General features: G+C 43.8%; 1 protein-coding gene and 1 pseudogene across 1 annotated transcript; one reads left to right on the top strand and one right to left on the bottom strand.

Moving 5' to 3' along the window:
- LOC104380307 (eukaryotic translation initiation factor 2D-like) overlaps positions 1-17952 on the bottom strand; it is a 777252-nt pseudogene that overhangs the window by 716672 nt on the left and 42628 nt on the right.
- Positions 10018-17807, top strand: LOC147526451 (fibrillin-1-like). The gene is made up of 5 exons (XM_086629146.1): positions 10018-10033; positions 13010-13138; positions 14811-14930; positions 16711-16951; positions 17630-17807. The coding sequence occupies exons 1-5, from the start codon at positions 10018-10020 to the stop codon at positions 17805-17807; spliced, it is 684 nt and encodes a 227-aa protein (XP_086485272.1).

The raw sequence follows: 17952 nt of genomic DNA, 5'->3' as shown, positions 1-17952 counted from the left end.
AAGAGAAAAGCACACAAAAACGGTTACTTAAGAGAATAACAAGAAAAACAAGGCCAGGTCTTAAAAAACAACACCACTCCCCCCATCCCCCCACTTTGCCTCTTCTTCCCGGCTCTACCTCCTCCCCCCAGCGGCGCAGGGGGGCAGGGAATGGGGGAGTGCAGGTCAGTTCATTCCAAGATGTTACTGCCGATTCTCTTAAAGGAAAAGGAGTCCTTACACCATTGTCCCTTGATCCAGTGGATCCCCTACTCACGGCGAAAGCGTGAATCCTACCCGCTGGGGGGCAAATCCTTACCCCATCGGATTTGCCCCAAGTGCAGGCTTTACTAGTCCTGGGCTTTTAAGGAGCTGTAGCCACTCGCTCTGGCGTGGGTCATCAACAAACTTTAAATGCGCTCCGGCGTGGGTCATCATACCGACCTTAAATGCGTCTCCATAGAGACTTTAAATGCGTAAATGCGTAAAATGCGTAAAATGCTCGACCTGTGCCCGTGATTCACAACAGTCTCAGGCTCAGGCATCTCCTTTAACAAATACCGTGCTCAGGCTCTGGCATCTCTTCTTGAAGTGGGGCATCCACGGGCTGCGAGTGGGTCTCTGCTTGCTCCACCGAGGACTGGTTACAAGGGGCTGCTGGCAAGGGGGACTCAGCCGCGGCACACGTTGTTCCGTTCCGTCTTCACTGACCTCTTATCTGTGTGGCCGTTTCTCTTAGATTTCAGTCCCTTCTGGGTGAACTCGGCCCGGGGGGCGCCCCAGGAGTGGGGCTCTCCCCGAGTTCCCCAAGCGGCTCCGCCGCCGCCATCCTCGACGGGGCGGGCATCGGGCCCGGCCCAGGCCGCTGGCCCGGCCGGGAGCCGGGAGCGGGGGCCGTGCCCCCCTCCCTTCTCCTTGCTCCTGGGCACAGGCACACCTTTCTGGTTCCTTTTTCTGACGTAAATAGGGCAATTCGCAGAGGCGCCGATTGGCTCAAGCCCCAAGGGGGACGGGACTCCGGTCTGATGGGCAGCTTCTGCCACCCGGACCTCCCCCCCACTTCAAACCATAACACTAAATAATTTTTCTTAACCAAGGAACTCACAGCCTGTGGGGTTGTGGTGAAACTTTTCTCCTTTAATTTACAGATACTAATGAGTGTAACAAGGATCCCAACATCTGTCTCTTTGGCTCTTGTACGAACACTCCAGGAGGTTTCCAGTGCATCTGTCCTGCAGGTTTTGTGCTGTCTGATAATGGACGGGGATGTTTTGGTAAGTTAATGATTAAGGAGTTTAATAACTTACTCTAACAGATAACAGATACTCTGTAGGATGACTGCAGGTCCCTTCCAAACTATACCCTTGCGAGGGCTGGAAAGTGCTTTCGAAAGAGTGTGAAAAATACAGACCTAACATTATTCCTTTCAGGGCTAGAGAGTCATCATCTAACCAGGTAGGAGGTGTGAGCTCCACGTAACTGTATTTTCTTCTTGTAGACACTCGCCAGAGCTTCTGTTTCACTAAGTTTGAGAGTGGGAAATGCTCAGTGCCAAAGGCTTTCAACAGCACAAAAGCAAAGTGTTGCTGCAGTAAAATGCCAGGAGAAGGATGGGGTGATCCTTGTGACCTCTGTCCAAAGGAAGAAGAAGGTACACATCAAGATTTAAAATAAAGTCTTTTTAGGTGGGAGAAAAGGAAGACCACATCTGTGTTATACTTTTTTGATCATTAGAAGGAGAGAGCTATTTGACATTCTCCCTTAATGGCCTTTTCTAGAACCATTTTCAGGTCAACAAAAGGAACAAAATTAAATAGAAGAAATGAAAGATACAGAGAAAGACTGAGTTCTTGGTTTTGCTCTGTAGAGAAACGAACTAGTAGCCTCCATCTGTAGATCTAGCCTGCTTCAGGCAAAAGAGAGGAGCAAAATGGAACTGTGTCAAGAATCCCTGAATTAATGGACAGTTTTCAGTTCTTGGTTTTCTCCAAGTACAGAAAGGGGACGGCACCAAGCATGGGCACACGGAAGCTCAGTGAGTTGTAGTGCTGCTTCCCTGACCTAGAGACAGTGTTATCTGTGCGTCTGGCCAGACAGCGCAATGGCCGCGATTTAAACAGTTGACAGTTTTGAAAAATGTGATACAGAAGATTTTTCAATGGCTTTCACCGTCTGTCATGGTTCTCTCTCTCTCACTCACTTGTCTTTTAAAAAACATACCTCTACAGTTGCTTTTCAGGACCTATGTCCATATGGTCATGGAACTATTCCTGGAATTGATGATACACGTGAAGGTAGGTATTCTTTTCCCTGATAATTTAAAAAAAAAATATGTATTTATACTTAAAACTAGACTTGGATATTACATACAGGATATGAATGCTTAGTCCCCACAGCCCCGGGTGACAGGAGGCTGACCTTTAATAAATGTGGAGCCGTTATGAAATGATAGTTAGAAGATTTGAAATTGCAGGGCTAGAGACAAACAGAACAGGGCGCTTCGGTTTTTAAAATGCTTTTTTAAAGCTTAACACAGGAATGCATCAGCCAAGTGGTTGCTAATATCTTCCTGCTTTTAGATGTCACTGAATGCCTTGAAAGCCCAGAGGTTTGCTCAGATGGTCACTGCATCATTACTGACGGATCGTTCTGCTGTGAGTGCCCCATGGGATACAACTTAGATTACACTGGAGTACATTGCATGGGTGTGCCCATCTTTCACGAATTCTGAGAGTTTTAACACTGGAATTTAAAACACAATTTGAAATGTTTCCCAGTTCTCTTCAGTTTGCATTTGTTCCTTATATGCAGATCCTGATGAATGTTCAATTGGCAACCCGTGTGGAAACGGTACGTGCGCTGACGCGACCGGCAGTTTTGAGTGCAGCTGTCGTGAAGGATTTGAGCCAGGCCCAGTGATGAATTGTGAAGGTAACTTGTTCTCTTTATTTTTTTCTTTCGAGTTTTGTCTAGTCCTTGCTATTCAGATTACTATATCAACCAGGTCTTTGGTGCTATAATAACTAGGAGGAAAAAAAGTTTATCTGCTTGAAATGTGTCCTTGAAAAAGAAGTCCTGAATTGATTTAAGCAGCATTTTCAGTTTATCACAGGATTGTCCAGACTCCCATGTTGTGGTATGTTACATTATTCAGCTGTTTGTTGTACAGGGGGTGGGGGGAGGGGGAGGCAGGGAAAAGTAACTGTTGAGCTCCCAGAATATCCTCATAAATGGTACACTAGCCGTGGCAAAAATGCCTGGATTTGCAGAGCCTTTTTTGTCACTTGGACAGAGCAGTTAAGAACTGACCCTCTCCTCACAGTTACAGTAACAAGTGAGTTCCACTGAACGTAACAAATTGAAAATGACTAACAACTTTCCCCAGTTCAGTCTGCATATACAACAGCTGAGGACATAGGGAAAATAGGATGTAAACTAGGGGATGCATCCCTGCTGAGTGGGTTTAGTATCCCCTTATGGATCTCTTGTCCAGTACCGTCTTGAATCTGCTGATACCAACTGCCTGCACAGCCTCTTGTGGCAGCAAGAGCCAGAATGTCACTACTCTCCCTACTTAGAGAAGTATTTTCTCTCATCTGTTTTAAACTAATCCACTATTGGGGTGATACAAGTACCTGTTATTTTCATAGTGTGGGATTTGTGTATAACCATTCTGCTGTCATTGGATGTTGATCAGGATGCTTCCTACAAATTTTGTGGTTTATGAATCATAATTAGTTTGCTTTCTGAAGCAAGGATTCTTTTTTTTAGAGTTGGAAAAAAAGCTGATATCACTCATCACACAAAAATACATTAAAAATTATCATATAATAAAAATCTGAAATAAGCCTGTCCCAACTTGTCATTCTAAGCTTAAGTAGTTCCATACTTGAGCTTTACTATTTTTCAGCAGAGCTTTGTTCAGTTTTCTCTTACTCAAAACCAAACATCCACGAGTTTCTGGTTTGAATGATTACATTTCTGATGCTTCTTAGCTGATAAGAGAAGCACAGGTATAGAAAACTTTCTTGGTGGTTGTTTTCAAGCTTAGTGGAGAATGATCATTTTGTTCCTTTCTGTTCAGGTATAAACGAGTGTGCTCAGAATCCCTTGCTGTGTGCTTTTTGTTGTATCAACACTTATGGTTTCTATGAATGCACATAGAATCATAGAATCATAGAATCATAGAATCATAGAATGGTTAGGGCTGGAAGGGACCTTCAAAGGTCATCTAGTCCAACCCCCCTGCAAGGAACAGGGATATCTCCAACTAGATCAGGTTGCTCAGGGCCTCATCCAACCTGGCCTTGAACGTCTCCAGGGATGAAGCATCCACCACTGTTACTGATGTTGATAAGTTACTGGTGTTGATAAGTTTCTTATTCCGGATTTTCGGTAACACCACCTCTCTGGGCAACTTGTTCCAGTGTTCTACAACTCTCATGGTAAAAAATTTTTTCCTAATATCCAATCTGAATCTACTTCCCTCTATTTTAAAAACCATTACCCCTTGTCCTATCACAACTGGCCCTCCTGAACAGCCTCTCCCCATCTTTCTTGTAGGCCCCCTTGAGGTACTGGAAGACCGCTATAAGGTCACCCCGGAGCCTCCTCTTCTCCAGGCTGAACAGCCCCAACTCTTTCAGCCTGTCCTCATAGGAAAGGTGCTCCAGCCCTCTTATCATCTTCGTGGCCCTCCTCTGGACCCTCTCCAACTGGTCCATGTCCTTCTTATGTTGGGGACTCTAGAACTGGATGCAATACTCCAGGTGAGGTCTCACGAGGGCAGAGCAGAGGGGAAGAATCACCTCCCTCGACCTGCTGGCCACGCTCCTCTTGATGCAGCCCAGGACGCGGTTGGCCTTCTGGGCCGCAAGAGCACACTGCCGGCTCATATTGAGTTTCTCGTCCACCAGTACTCCCAAGTCCTTCTCCTCAGGGCTGCTCTCGATCCATTCTCCGCCCAGTCTGCATTTGTGCCTGGGATTGCCACGACCCAGATGTAGGACCTTGCACTTGGCCTGGTTAAACTTCATGAGGTTGGCACGGGCCCACCTCTCCAGCCTGTCGAGGTCCCTCTGGATGGCATCCCTCCCTTCCAGCGTGTCGACGGCACCACACAGCTTGGTGTCATCGGCGAACTTGCTGAGGGTGCACTCCATGCCACTGTCCACGTCACCGACAAAGATGTTGAAGAGGGCCGGGCCCAACACGGACCCCTGAGGCGCGCCACTCGTGACCGGTCTCCACTTGGACATCGAGCCGTTGACCACTACTCTCTGAGTGCGGCCATTGAGCCAATTCCTTATCCACCGAGTGGTCCATCCATCAAACCCATGCCTCTCTAGTTTAGAGAGAAGAATGTCGTGCGGGACAGTGTCAAAAGCTTTGCACAAGTCCAGGTAGATGACATCCGTTGGTCGACCCTTGTCCACCGATGCTGTCACCCCATCGTAAAAGGCCACCAAGTTGGTCAGGCACGATCTGCCTTTGGTGAAGCCATGTTGGCTGTCACCCACCACCTCCTTGCTCTCCATGTGCCTTAGCATGGTTCCCAGGAGAATCTGCTCCATGACCTTGCCAGGCACAGAGGTGAGGCTGACCGGACTGTAGTTGCCCGGGTCCTCCATTTTCCCCTTTTTAAAAATGGGGGTTATGTTCCCTCTCTTCCAGTCATCGGGGACCTCGCCAGACCGCCACGACTTCTCAAATACAATGGCCAGTGGCTTGGCAACTTCATCCGCCAGTTCCTTCAGGACCCGCGGATGGATCTCATCAGGTCCCATGGGCTTGTGCACCTTCAGTTTCTCAGATGTTCCCAAACCTGTTCTTCAAGTACAGTGGGCGGTGGTTCATCCTCACAGTCCCTGCTAGTTCGTTCCACAGCTTGGGTGGTAAGACAAGAGGCTTTATCAGTGAAGACTGAGGCAAAAAAAGTCATTGAGTACCTCAGCCTTCTCTATGTCCCGGGTAACCAGAGCACCAGTATCCTTCCGGAGGGGGCCTACATTCTCTTTGGACTTCCTTTTGTCCCCTACATACCTATAGAAGCTTTTCTTATTGCTTTTTATATCCCTTGCCAAATTCAATTCCTTCAGGGCTTTAGCCTTCCTCACTTGATCCCTGGCCACTCGTACGGCTTCTCTGTATTCCTCCCAGGCTATCTGTCTCCACTTCCACCCTCTGTAGGCTAACCTCTTCATTTTCAGTTGGTCCAGGAGCTCCTTGCTCATCCACACAGGCCTCCTGTCTTTTTGCCCGACTTGTTCTTCATCGGGATGCACCTCTGCTGAGCTTGGAGGAGGTGCTCCTTGAATGTGGACCAACTTTCCTGGGCCCCTCGTCCCTCCAGGGCCGCCTCCCATGGCACTTTGCCCATCAGGTCCTTGAAGAGGCCGAAGTCCGCCTTCTTGAAGTCTAGGGTACAGAGCTTGCTGAATGGTTTCCGTGCTGCCCCGTGGATCTTGAACTCCACCGTGTTGTGGTCACTGCAGCCAAGGCTGTCCTTAAGTTTCACATCGCCCACCAGTCCCTCCCTGTTGGTGAGCACAAGGTCAAGCATGGCACCCCTCCTTGTCAGCTCCTCTATCACCTGCAGGAGGAAGTTGTCGTCCACGCATTCCAGGAACCTCCTGGACTGCCTGTGCCCTGCCGCATTGTCTCTCCAACAGATGTCAGGGTGGTTGAAGTCCCCCATGAGGACCAGGGCTTGTGACCGCGAGGCTGCTCCTATCTGGCTATAAAGCACCTCATCTGCTCTGTCCTCCTGGCCAGGTGGCCTGTAACAGACCCCTACCGTAACATCCCTATCCGTCCCCGTCCTCTAATCTTGACCCATAAGCTCTCTGTCAGCTCGTCCTCCGACCCCAGGCGAAGCTCCATGCACTCCAGCCAGCAACTGACGTAGAGAGCGACACCCCCTCCTCGTCTCCCCTTCCTGTCCTTTCTAAAAAGCTTATACCCCTCCATGTTGACACTCCAGTCATAGGAGTCGTCCCACCACGTCTCCGTGATGCCAATAAGGTCGTAGCCCTGCTCATGTGCACGCATCTCCAGCTCATCCTGTTTATTTCCCATGCTGCGTGCGTTGGTGTACATACACTTTGGCTGGGCTCCCGACAAAGCCGACTCGCTGGCTGGAGCGACAGGGGTTCTCTTGGGTGGCAGCATAAGTTCATTTGAACATACCTGTGATCCTTCCTCAGCCTCTGGACCCTCGGTGCTGGCACTGGCGCCATGCTGACAGCGGTGGGCTGAACTGTGCTCCCCTCCCCCAGCAATACTAGTTTAAAGCTCTTTGCATAAGTCTGGCAAGCCTTCGTCCAAGCACCTTCTTCCCTTTCTTGGTTAGGTGCACGCCATCTGCCCCTAGAAACGCAGGCTTCTCAAAATTTACCCCATGGTCAAAATACCCAAAGCCCTGGCTGTGGCACCAGTCCCTGAGCCATGAGTTAACCTGCCAGATACGTTTGGCCCTTGCAGGTCCCTGCCCCTCAACTGGAAGCACTGATGAGAACACTATCTGTGCCCCAGAGTCCTTGACTGCTGCACCCAGGGCCCTGAAGTCCCTTTTGATGTTTTTCAGGTTGCTGACAGCTGTATCACTGGCACCCACATGAAACACCAGTAGTGGGTAATAGTCTGTGGGCCGTATGAGGCCAGGTATTCTCTCAGTAACATCCCTGATACGAGCGCCCGGGAGACAGCATACCTCCCGAGACAGTGCATCGGGTCAGCAGATGGGTGCCTCCGTACCTCTTAGGAGGGAGTCACCCACTACCACCACGCGCCTTTTTTTCTTGATGGCGCTAGTTACCACACTTGTTGGTTGAGCTGCCTCGTCTTTCTCCAGTGCCTCCCCCGAGGTGCTAGGTTTTACTTCTTCGGTCTGCAGAGTGGCAAAGCGGTTCTGCAGGGGTATCGTGGGGTTCTGGGGAAGCTGCTGCTTCTTCCTGCTGCGCCTGCTGCGCCGTACAACTTCCCATTTGTTGGCATCTTCTGCCTTCTTACATGTCCAGTTGGCTGTGAACTAAGAGAAGACCAAAAGATGTGCAAAGGTAATGACTGACTTCTAGACTTTTCCCACGACTTCCTTCACTCTGAGCTGGCCAAAGCATAATCCAAATGTTGCTCTGCTGCAAGTGTTTTCTGCTGCTTCTTATACGTTACAAAGAACCCACGAGATTAAAGCTTTCGTCTCAGGGCGCAGTCCATAAGGAATGGAATAGGATCGTGTTACTAGGAAAGTCCTTTTCAGACTTAATCAGTTGTAGATTTTCCAATTTTGCAAATATTACACTGAATAATTAATGCATTCTATGAGTCTGATATATTTTCTTGTCACAATTTGCTTGATTATTTTTATTGTACTTTTGTAAAGATGAAAATGAATGCCGCACCAAGCCAGGTATCTGTGAAAATGGTTGTTGCATGAACGTTATTGGGAGCTACAGATGGGAATGTAGTGAAGGATTCCTGTCAAGACCATCAGGCATTGGGTGTCTTGGTAAGTGCCCCTTTGGTACACATTTCATCTTACGTTAAAATATAAAGATGCAGAGCGTGAATTAGGCTTCTGGGTATGTAACAACTCTCATATCTACAGAAATTAAATAATGATCCTGATTAATTCACCAGTGATACGATAGTAAATAATGACAGGAATAAAGAGCATCTAGAGAATGTCAGCTGAGTCTAGCAATCAGGGGCCTCACATAGAAGTGTCTAAATTCCACAGGACATAAATATGGTACTGAGCAACACTATCCAGACAAAAAGAGGTATTTTTAAAGAAGAAGCAGAATTTAGTTAGCTCAGGTAGATCCAAAACTGGGATGCAGAGCAAAAAAAAGTGTTTGCATATTCAGAATAGGATCTTAAGCACCACAGTACTGCAACTAGGTATCTGAATTTTCTGTACCTTCAATTCAAAAAATTGCAAGATACATTCAAAAGTTTTGAGGCAGACCTTCACATTAAATGCTGATGAAGGGTTTTATATTCGTCAACCTATATTTTCTTTTTGGTGTGTTCAAACTTGTCATTTGCACTATAAAATTAATTGTTCTGGTTTTAGAAATCGAATAGAACTGAAAAACCTTACTTTTTCACGATCAGTGTTCAAGTGCAGATACTTCAGGGTGTTTTACAATACTGAAACTGTGTATTTATTAGTCTTCTTGTATCAAAACCACTTGTATAATAGCTTTTGTAAGTAGAATAAAACCACCTCCCTGTAAATTGTCATCAGTAGTGTGCTGACTTCATGGCAGAGCAATAACATTGGAAGTGCAGGATATTTCCTAAGGATTAAGACCAGATGGGAAGAGGATGCCGCAGACTGTTAACCCCAGCCAGTCATTAATGCCAAGGAAATACCCTGATTGGAGCTCCTTGTTGCTTTCTAGTATTTAATGTACAATTTTCGTATTATTTTCTGGAAATTACGCTTTGGGTTAGTTTGCTCAGTGCTGCTTTTCCTTTAGGGCTTCCTGGGTCAGATATTACAATGAAAGACGAGTCTGGCAGAAACAAAGCATTTCTTCAGAATTAAAGCACAAACATTAAGTCTTGAATTACATTATTTTAAATACATTGTGCAAACCTTTATATTCCGTTCACACTGAAAGTTATTCCACATCTCAGACTGGGGACAAAGCATTCTATGTTCTTCAAATCATAGTGTGCAGAAAGACCTGCACAATATACCTATCTAGGAGAACAGAAATCTGCTGAGTGTTGCAAATCACTACAGCAAACATGCTGTCTCACACAACCGACACTTTCGGTGAGGACAGCTTGTTTGATGTAAACAGGAAGTTACTGGGCACTTAAAGTAAGTAAGCAGATTCTGCTCCTCGTAATGCAAAAGAGAAGGTCAGCTGGGTGTTGATACAAACACTCTGTCTGAGCGATCTGAGGGATTTTAACTTTCAGCTTGAAGAGGAAATAAATAAAATCTTTCACTTAAAAACATAAGCGTCTGTCAGAGCATAGTTGGCAATGTCTCCATTTTAACTAACAGGTAAGACGGGTGACATGGCCTATTTGGAAGGTACCATCTCTGCAAAATTTAGCATTGCTATTAGCACTGAAAGCTGGGATCTCTGCTCTCCTCAGCTGCCTGTTCAAAGGAACTTAATAACTGAAGTTTTGCTCCTCTTTCATGATTAACACGTATTAACCAAAAGGTTTAAAAAGTAAGGAAAACAGAATTAGAAAGGGACAGGTCATCAGTAATGCCATAAAAATCTTTTTTTTTTTTCCCTCCAACAGAAACCAGGACCGCCTCTGAAAAAGTACTGAGGTGCATAGGTACTTTTAAGTGCTAAGGATTTTGTCATTTAAACCACATCAGGATAATTACAGAGGATCAGACATGCTCCTTTGGCCGGTAAAACAAACTTCCAACTCCGCTCCAAGTAAACCGTTCAAATGCAAGCCAAGCACAGGCAGCTGACGTGGAAGCTCGGTTTGGCCCGAAGCCTGTTTTACTCTCAGTCAAGCTCACCAGGTATGCCCCAGGGCACAACTTTCCTAGAAGTAAAAGTGGTATCCAACTCATGCAGGTACTGAACGTTAGGGATGTCTGGAATCCACTTGGAATGCCAACGGATTATCAGAAGACACAACAAATCGGAAAGGCTAAGTCAAAATAGACTTCACAGACTGGTTGCTAATAATCTTCTGGTGCTTGCATGCGTTGACAGAGAGCCAGAATAATATATCCAATGCTTGATGGATCACGTTTATCTCCTACTCCTTCTCACTCTCTCCAGTTCTTCCTTACAGATAATTGCCAAGGGTTTTGCTTGGCTGAAGTTTTGCAGACCATGTGTCAGATGGCTTCAAGCAGCCGGAATCTTGTCACTAAATCTGAGTGCGGCTGTGATGGAGGCCGGGGCTGGGGTAACCAGTGTGAGCTCTGTCTGCTCCCTGGAACCACTCAGCATGAGAAACTCTGTCCACATGGACCAGGCTATACTACAGATGGAAGAGGTATTTGCAGGGATGAAAAGAGGCAGGAAAAGGGAAAAGAATATGCCCACATATTTAAGAAAACGCAGAATTCTCTTTGAAGTTCCTTTCAAGAATTTCCTGCGAAAGAACAGTTTTTAAGTGCTGCTGAGAGACTAGAAATTAAAACCACCTTTCAACAGTAGCTGCAACCAGAATACTCACAGCTGTGCAGAATTTTCAGAGTTGGGATTAAAGCAGGAGGTACCAACCAGTAACCAAAAGCTAGAAATGATCCCAAAGCTCTTATGTGCTGAATAGTTGCATACATGGCAAAGGCAACAAGAGTTGTTCTAACAGTGGCACTGAGTGCTCTGCAGTTACTGTTGCCACACAGGATGCTGGAGCTAACGTATGTTTTTAAATTGTGGTGAAAATTTTTTGACGTCCTCTAACTGCCCGTAAGAAAATTCACTTCTATGAGTTTTGTATTCTGAGTGAGCAAAACTGGAACCTGATTACCCAGTGAAATAGCAGGAAGGTTTTGATAGAGAAAACAATAATGAAAGTTTGAAGGATGTTTGACTTGGAGCTCAGATCCATTTTTAAGGAGAAAGAAAGGATAAAGTAAGATTCAGCCTCTTAATCCTCAGTTGTTTTTTTAAATGGTACATGATGATGTATCAACCTCTGTAAACCTTTGTATCAAAGCAGTTTTTTCCCTTTCTCTCTTTTATCTCTTTCTTTTCCTAATACACGCTTCTGTTTTTGTATTTCAAAAATAGAAGCATTTCAGTTGCAGTTGTACAACCATTTTGATTGACAAAACCGGCTCATTACTTCGTGGTCTACATTTTCCCACTTTCCTGTTGGTTAACACATAGAAGTATACCATAGTATGCCCAAAAATAAATGCTTAGTCCTTAGATGAAAATATAAATGCCACTCTTACTCTCGTATATTACTCTTTCACGACACTCACTTTGTTAGTCTAGTGACAACACCGTAGAAACTCCACAGCAACACATCCATAGAGAAAGAAATAGGAACTCTGAACAAAGGTGAATTGGGGACTTTTTCTACAAACGTTTATCTCTTAAATATAGTGCTGTTTAGAAAACACCCTTCAAAGACAGACAAAGAAATCAGCACAACAGATACTTAACAGTTTCTCTCCTTAGATCTTGATGAGTGCTCCCAGTCTCCTAAACCGTGCAATTTTGTCTGCAAGAACTCAGAAGGGAGCTATCAGTGCTCACGTCCTCAGGGCTACGTCCTTCAAGAAGATGGAAAGACATGTAAAGGTAAAGAAAGTTATACACAGTAACTTTTAATTTTGTTGCATCTTGACGTAAAAGGAAATAGTTTGAAGTGTGGTATTTTTACCAATTTAGACTATATGTACCTCTGTTTTGTCGACTTTTCTTAAGACAACACCATCTCTTACTTTCAGATCTTGATGAATGTCAAACCAAACAACACAACTGTCAGTTTCTCTGTGTCAGCACCCTTGGAGGCTTCACATGCAAATGTCCACCTGGTTTTACGCAACATCACACAGCTTGTAGTGGTAAGAAAAACATTAGTTTTCTTGCATCAGTTTGCTATAAGAACAACAGTTGTACATATATAACACGTTATTATATTCTAAGTATAACCAGATGGAGGCAAAGGAGTGAAGTATTAAGATGTGATTTAAAATGTAGTTAAACAAAACCAGATTGCCTTTTCTTTTGTAATAGATACAGATGTCTTTAGATCTTAAGCACGTGTATGAATCTTGCCCACTGAAACTGTTGTAGTTCAGCTAATACGGAAGTGCAGCATTTTTCCACCCTCAGCAAATTACATACCTGGTCTTTTGCACTCAACTGAATTACAACTCGCACTTGCAATTTATTAATTTCTCATAGCTCTGCGTGAGTCGTCAGGTTATCTGACGTGTAAATTTGAAAAACTACGTTTTCAACATAAACCTCTGTGGATTTCAGTCTTTTAAGAAATGTTATCTGAACATGTCTAAAATGGTGCCAGAAGGTGTATCAAGCACCTTCTCTTTCCTCTGCATTTTAAGATAACAATGAATGTGGTTCTCAGCCATCGCTTTGTGGATCAAAAGGAATTTGCCAGAACACTCCTGGAAGTTTTACCTGTGAATGTCAAAGAGGATTTTCTCTGGATTCAACTGGGTTAAACTGTGAAGGTAACTCAAGAAGGTCAAATTTATTATGATGCAAATCCTTCCTTCTGTGTCTACTGAATCTTATGATGTCAAAGACAGCTAAAACAGAGCACCAGCCATAGTAAAAGTAAATACCAAAAAGAAATAGGAATGTATTTGCATAATTTTAAGCATAATCATATGTAAGAACATACTGCCTAAGTAATTGTCACGTAAATTAGAATAAAAAGTTACGTTTTAGCTGAGCTATTGACAACAGTTTCCAGACTGCCATTTCAACTTGACGTGAGTTGATGCATCTAAAAGTCTAGTTGTTTCTTCTTTTTCATTTTCATACAGTCTAAACAGAATCTCTCTACAACTTTTATTTCAGCTAAATACAGTTATCCACCTGAGGGCATCTAAGATTAGATTCTAATTTACATACTGTAAGTCTTCTACCATAGAGATACACATTCAGAAGGGTAATTCACTACAGTTAAAATACAAATTATATTATTGAGTTTCATCTCTTTCTGTTGGCCCAAAAGGGAGCTCCAGTCAGGACATCTCTGTTTGAGAGCTCCACATTATTCAGTGGGCCTCAGATATTGAGCAAAGAAGAATATAAAAGGCAGTACTGCAGCCATCTGGCTGCTGAGCATTAGAAATGCAGAGGTATACGTGCACAAATTTATGGCATCTCAAAATGTCAGCTGTCTTGATACAGCATTTAAAACAGGAATGGATATCCAGAGCCTGTTTCTAGAGTAACAGTGCAGAATATACACAGCCAGAAGTTTTAGAAAGCATTCTCTTCTGTCAGATTACTGTGTTCTCATAAATTAGATGCATTCTTACTGTGTACTTTACACACCACCTACGAAACAAAACACTGAAGTATACATATCAAAGCATTCACGAGATACGTATGCACTAGCATATCAGAACTGCTCTATATGTCATTACTGATAAAACAACAGCTTTCAGTTCCTGGCATGATGGTTTTCTGTACCTCAGGCTTTGGGACATCACAGTTCCTTTAAATTTGTTTCAAACTGTGAACAACTAGAGTGTAACTTGGAATCTGAGATACCATGCATGACTTTTTATTTTCTACTAGAACTGTAAGCTGTACCTGACACATTAGGCTGCCTGCAATCCACTTCTTGTAGCAGACACTATTTCAGATGAGTGAGGTTTTACATTTTGTTTTTTCTTTGTGGTTTTCCTCGTTTATTTACACGTACCTCAGAGACTTTTTAGATGGCTTTTTCTTTTAATTGCAAAAGTAAGCACTTACATCCAAATTTTGTATTTATTCCTCACATTGAAACATTTCAATATGCTCTAGGAAACTGAAAGCTTAGTCCTACACAGTTGGTTTGAAAACTGAAATAAAAAACCATTCAGATTCTAAACATTACATCAGAGCAACATCATGTGGGATTACCAGGACTAGTGTTTCTTACTCCCAATCTAAGCAATATAAAGGCTCAAAAGCTCCAACTGGATTATTGATAGGTAGAACACTACATTAATTGACTTTCAGGCTTTCCGAAAGACTAACCTGAATGGTGCTTCCATCTTGCAGCAGTATTCCTCTGTCATAAATAACTGGTGTTTCAATGATTATGATCAAAGTGAGTAACATGTTTGGCAACATGTGTAATCATGTGTTCTTTCATGTTCTACTTCTCTCCCAATTGCAAAGATGTGGATGAATGTGATGGAAACCACAGGTGCCAGCATGGCTGTCAGAACATCCTGGGTGGATACAGATGTGGATGCCCACAAGGATATATTCAGCATTACCAGTGGAATCAATGTGTTGGTAAGGAGACAGACAGCAGAGAATACATTTAAACAGTAGAGGTGTCACAGTGTTTGTAATGACAAGTGTAGGGCCAAGGACAAGAACAGGCAGGACAAAGGGTATGCAGACACAAATCTTTTTTTCCTCTCTCCTCCTCCTTCCATACACTTTTTACTCCAAATATAAATCAGTGACATAAGGTAACAAGAAATCATACTCGTTCTGTGGAAACTCTGTGTGACAAGGAGTTTTCCAAGTAAGGCCTAAATTCTGACTCCCTTCTCAGAAAAATCTGCATCTTAGCAAGGTGGAAAAATGTTCATTAAATTCCTGAAAGAATCAACGTAAATACCTCTGCTGGGGAAAGAAAAAAAATCCCACCTCTTATCAGTAAGAATCATTCACTATCATTAGCAATTTGAGAGTGCAGCAGAACAGAATCTATAGTGAATGGGGAGAAAAATGTCAACATAACTATTAAGGGTTTCCTACTTCCAAGATACAGTCTTAAGGCCAACATTAGTTCTTTGAGCAGGAAACAGGGACAAATTAATGAGTTCAGCGGTTTTATTGTAGATTTAGCTCATTCAATCCATCATTTCTTTCTGTGTTTCTTGAGTTAAGCTAACTTCCATACCAAATGAAATGTAGGAGATGTTTTTTTAATAAAAACCAACACACACCCAGATGACTCCATCCTGTACCATTCACAAGGAACCATAACAACATATTTACCTTTTCAAGTTTGCTTTCATGGTTCTCTGTTAATGGTGTCATAATCAGAGGATGGCTGTGAGCACTGCCATACATTTCTTATAGACTGATCTTACTGTCCTGACCTGATACATACACATTAGTTTTTATACCCATTTTACAGTAAGTAGCACACCAGGTAGTTTTTCTGAAGTCCCCGCCACCTTACTTAATACTGCTCTACAGCAAAGAAAGCAGAGGACTAGGGTGGGAGCGAGAGGAACACTCAACAAACAACTCCCACAAAACCCCAAACCAGCTACAGTCTCTGAATATTATAGCTAGTTCTCAAAAAGAATGTGTCTCCTGGTAACTGCAGGCAAGAATGGTAAAGCATGAGCTAATGGTATTGGAGGGGAAAACACCTACAGGGAAACAGTACCTGGGTAAGGTGAATAAAAAAGGCAATATGTGCCAACTATCAAAAGCATGATCTTCCACACAACAAGCTACTTTCCTCATTAATTTTTCACAATATAGCTTCGAACCAAGTCACTGATACTGACTGGAGGAGTTGTCTTCTCTGTATCTTAATTCAACACCCAGAAGGTGAAGACGATGCTTCCTTTTCTCTTTTCTTTTGTTGGCTGTTCAGATTCTTTCCCCTTACAGAGCCTGCAGTTTCCACTACAAGCATGTGCTTTGCCCCATCGCTAGATGCCCAGGAACACTGTCACGGTTGGAGTATGACTGGAGTTCCCAGCTCATTTCTCCGCCGTGGACCTTATATGGTAGGAGCGTACCCTGCCAGGGGAAAGAGGAACCCTAAGCAAAACAGGAGATGTACCTTGAAGGAAGGAGGAGCATTAAGTCAATATAGGGTTAACAGAAACATTATTCTAAAGTACCTTTACAGCCCAGCGAGTGTGTTTTGGGACCTTTGCCAATGGGATTTTTCATCAGAAACCAAGTCTCTCTGCGATAATGAGGTCAAGGATGTAGCAGAGCCCTAAGACTTACAGATACGCTGATTTGTTAGCTACGTCATGCTTGGCTGATGTCTATCAGATTAGAAGATACCAACATACTTTTGTTTGCTTACTAGATGAAAATGAATGCTCCAATCCTCACGGATTGGAGTGGTGCGGTTCTGCTTCTTGCTACAACACACTTGGAAGTTACAAGTGTGCCTGCCCATCTGGATTCTCGTATGACCAATTCTGCAGTGCATGCCATGATGTGAATGAGTGTTCTTCTACCAAGAACCCCTGCAATTATGTTTGTTCCAACACTGAAGGTGGTTACCTTTGTGGCTGTCCACCTGGCTATTACAGAGTTGGACAAGGGTGAGTATCACCACGCAGTCAGTCATTCCAAGGCATATTCAGAAGGCTGTAAAAGGCTGGACTCTAGTCAGACTGAAGAGCAAAGGTGCAAATGAAGCACAACCTTCTAAGTCCTCCTTTCTACTCCCTTTGCGCACATATCCATAAACTGGAAAAGAAGACAAGTCTGTACATGCAGCATGACACTCTTTTTAAATCTAGTATGTAAGCAGCATGAAACAATTAGTTCTACTTTCTCCCCCAGTATCAGCAGGAGAATTCCTTCATCACCTTGCTCAGTGAGGACTGTTACTGCATAAGGATGGGTGCTGTCTGTACTGAGATAATTAAGCCACCGTGATCAACCCAGAACATTAAACACAAATTAACATTGTTCTGGTACAGAGCAATGGCTAAATTCTTCCGTTCCAAAGTTCAGGGCAGACTGGTTTGTCCTGTTTCTTGGTAAAACTTGAAAATGAAAATGAGAAAAGCCTACAGGCCTTCAGCCAGTGGTTGCATTTCATTCTGTATGCCACACTAGTGTGACGAAAATGAATGCACCGACCTCCTGCTGAGGAAAGGGAAAGGAAGGGGATACAGACACTGTGGTACAGATTACGTGCACCTCACTTTCCATTTAACAGTACAGTCATAAAACTGCAAGAAGTAACTAAACCAGATGTTTTTATTCAACAGCCACTGTGTCTCAGGGATGGGACTGAACAAAGGCCAGTACCTGCCCCTGGATGGAGATGCTGAGAAGAGAGAGAATGCTTGTCACCTGAAGCATGTTACGAGTGCAAATCAATGGGCTGTTCCAAAAAAGACAACAGGAAGAAGAGAAGTGCTAATGACACCGTACGTACCAGGATAAATAGCACTGTAATGTGCTTCGAGGTATTTTTGGAGATACCGTGCTCAACACTACCAGTAAATGGAGGGAATTTTTTAACAGGCCACATTGAATGACAAAAATCTTTTTCCCCTGCCTCAGGGGCTTTCACACTTGGGTCCTATTG

Source organism: Tauraco erythrolophus, chromosome Z (assembly GCF_009769465.1).
Source record: "Tauraco erythrolophus isolate bTauEry1 chromosome Z, bTauEry1.pri, whole genome shotgun sequence".
Classification (NCBI taxonomy): Eukaryota; Metazoa; Chordata; class Aves; order Musophagiformes; family Musophagidae; genus Tauraco; species Tauraco erythrolophus.
This window is presented reverse-complemented; position numbering and strand designations above follow the sequence as displayed.

Excerpts from the sequence above, each read along its gene's own strand:
- LOC147526451 (XM_086629146.1), top strand. Across the intron at positions 13,139-14,810 it reads AACTGGGTTAAACTGTGAAG|ATGTGGATGAATGTGATGGA; the intron begins GTAACTCAAGAA and ends CCAATTGCAAAG. Across the intron at positions 14,931-16,710 it reads CCAGTGGAATCAATGTGTTG|ATGAAAATGAATGCTCCAAT; the intron begins GTAAGGAGACAG and ends TTTGCTTACTAG.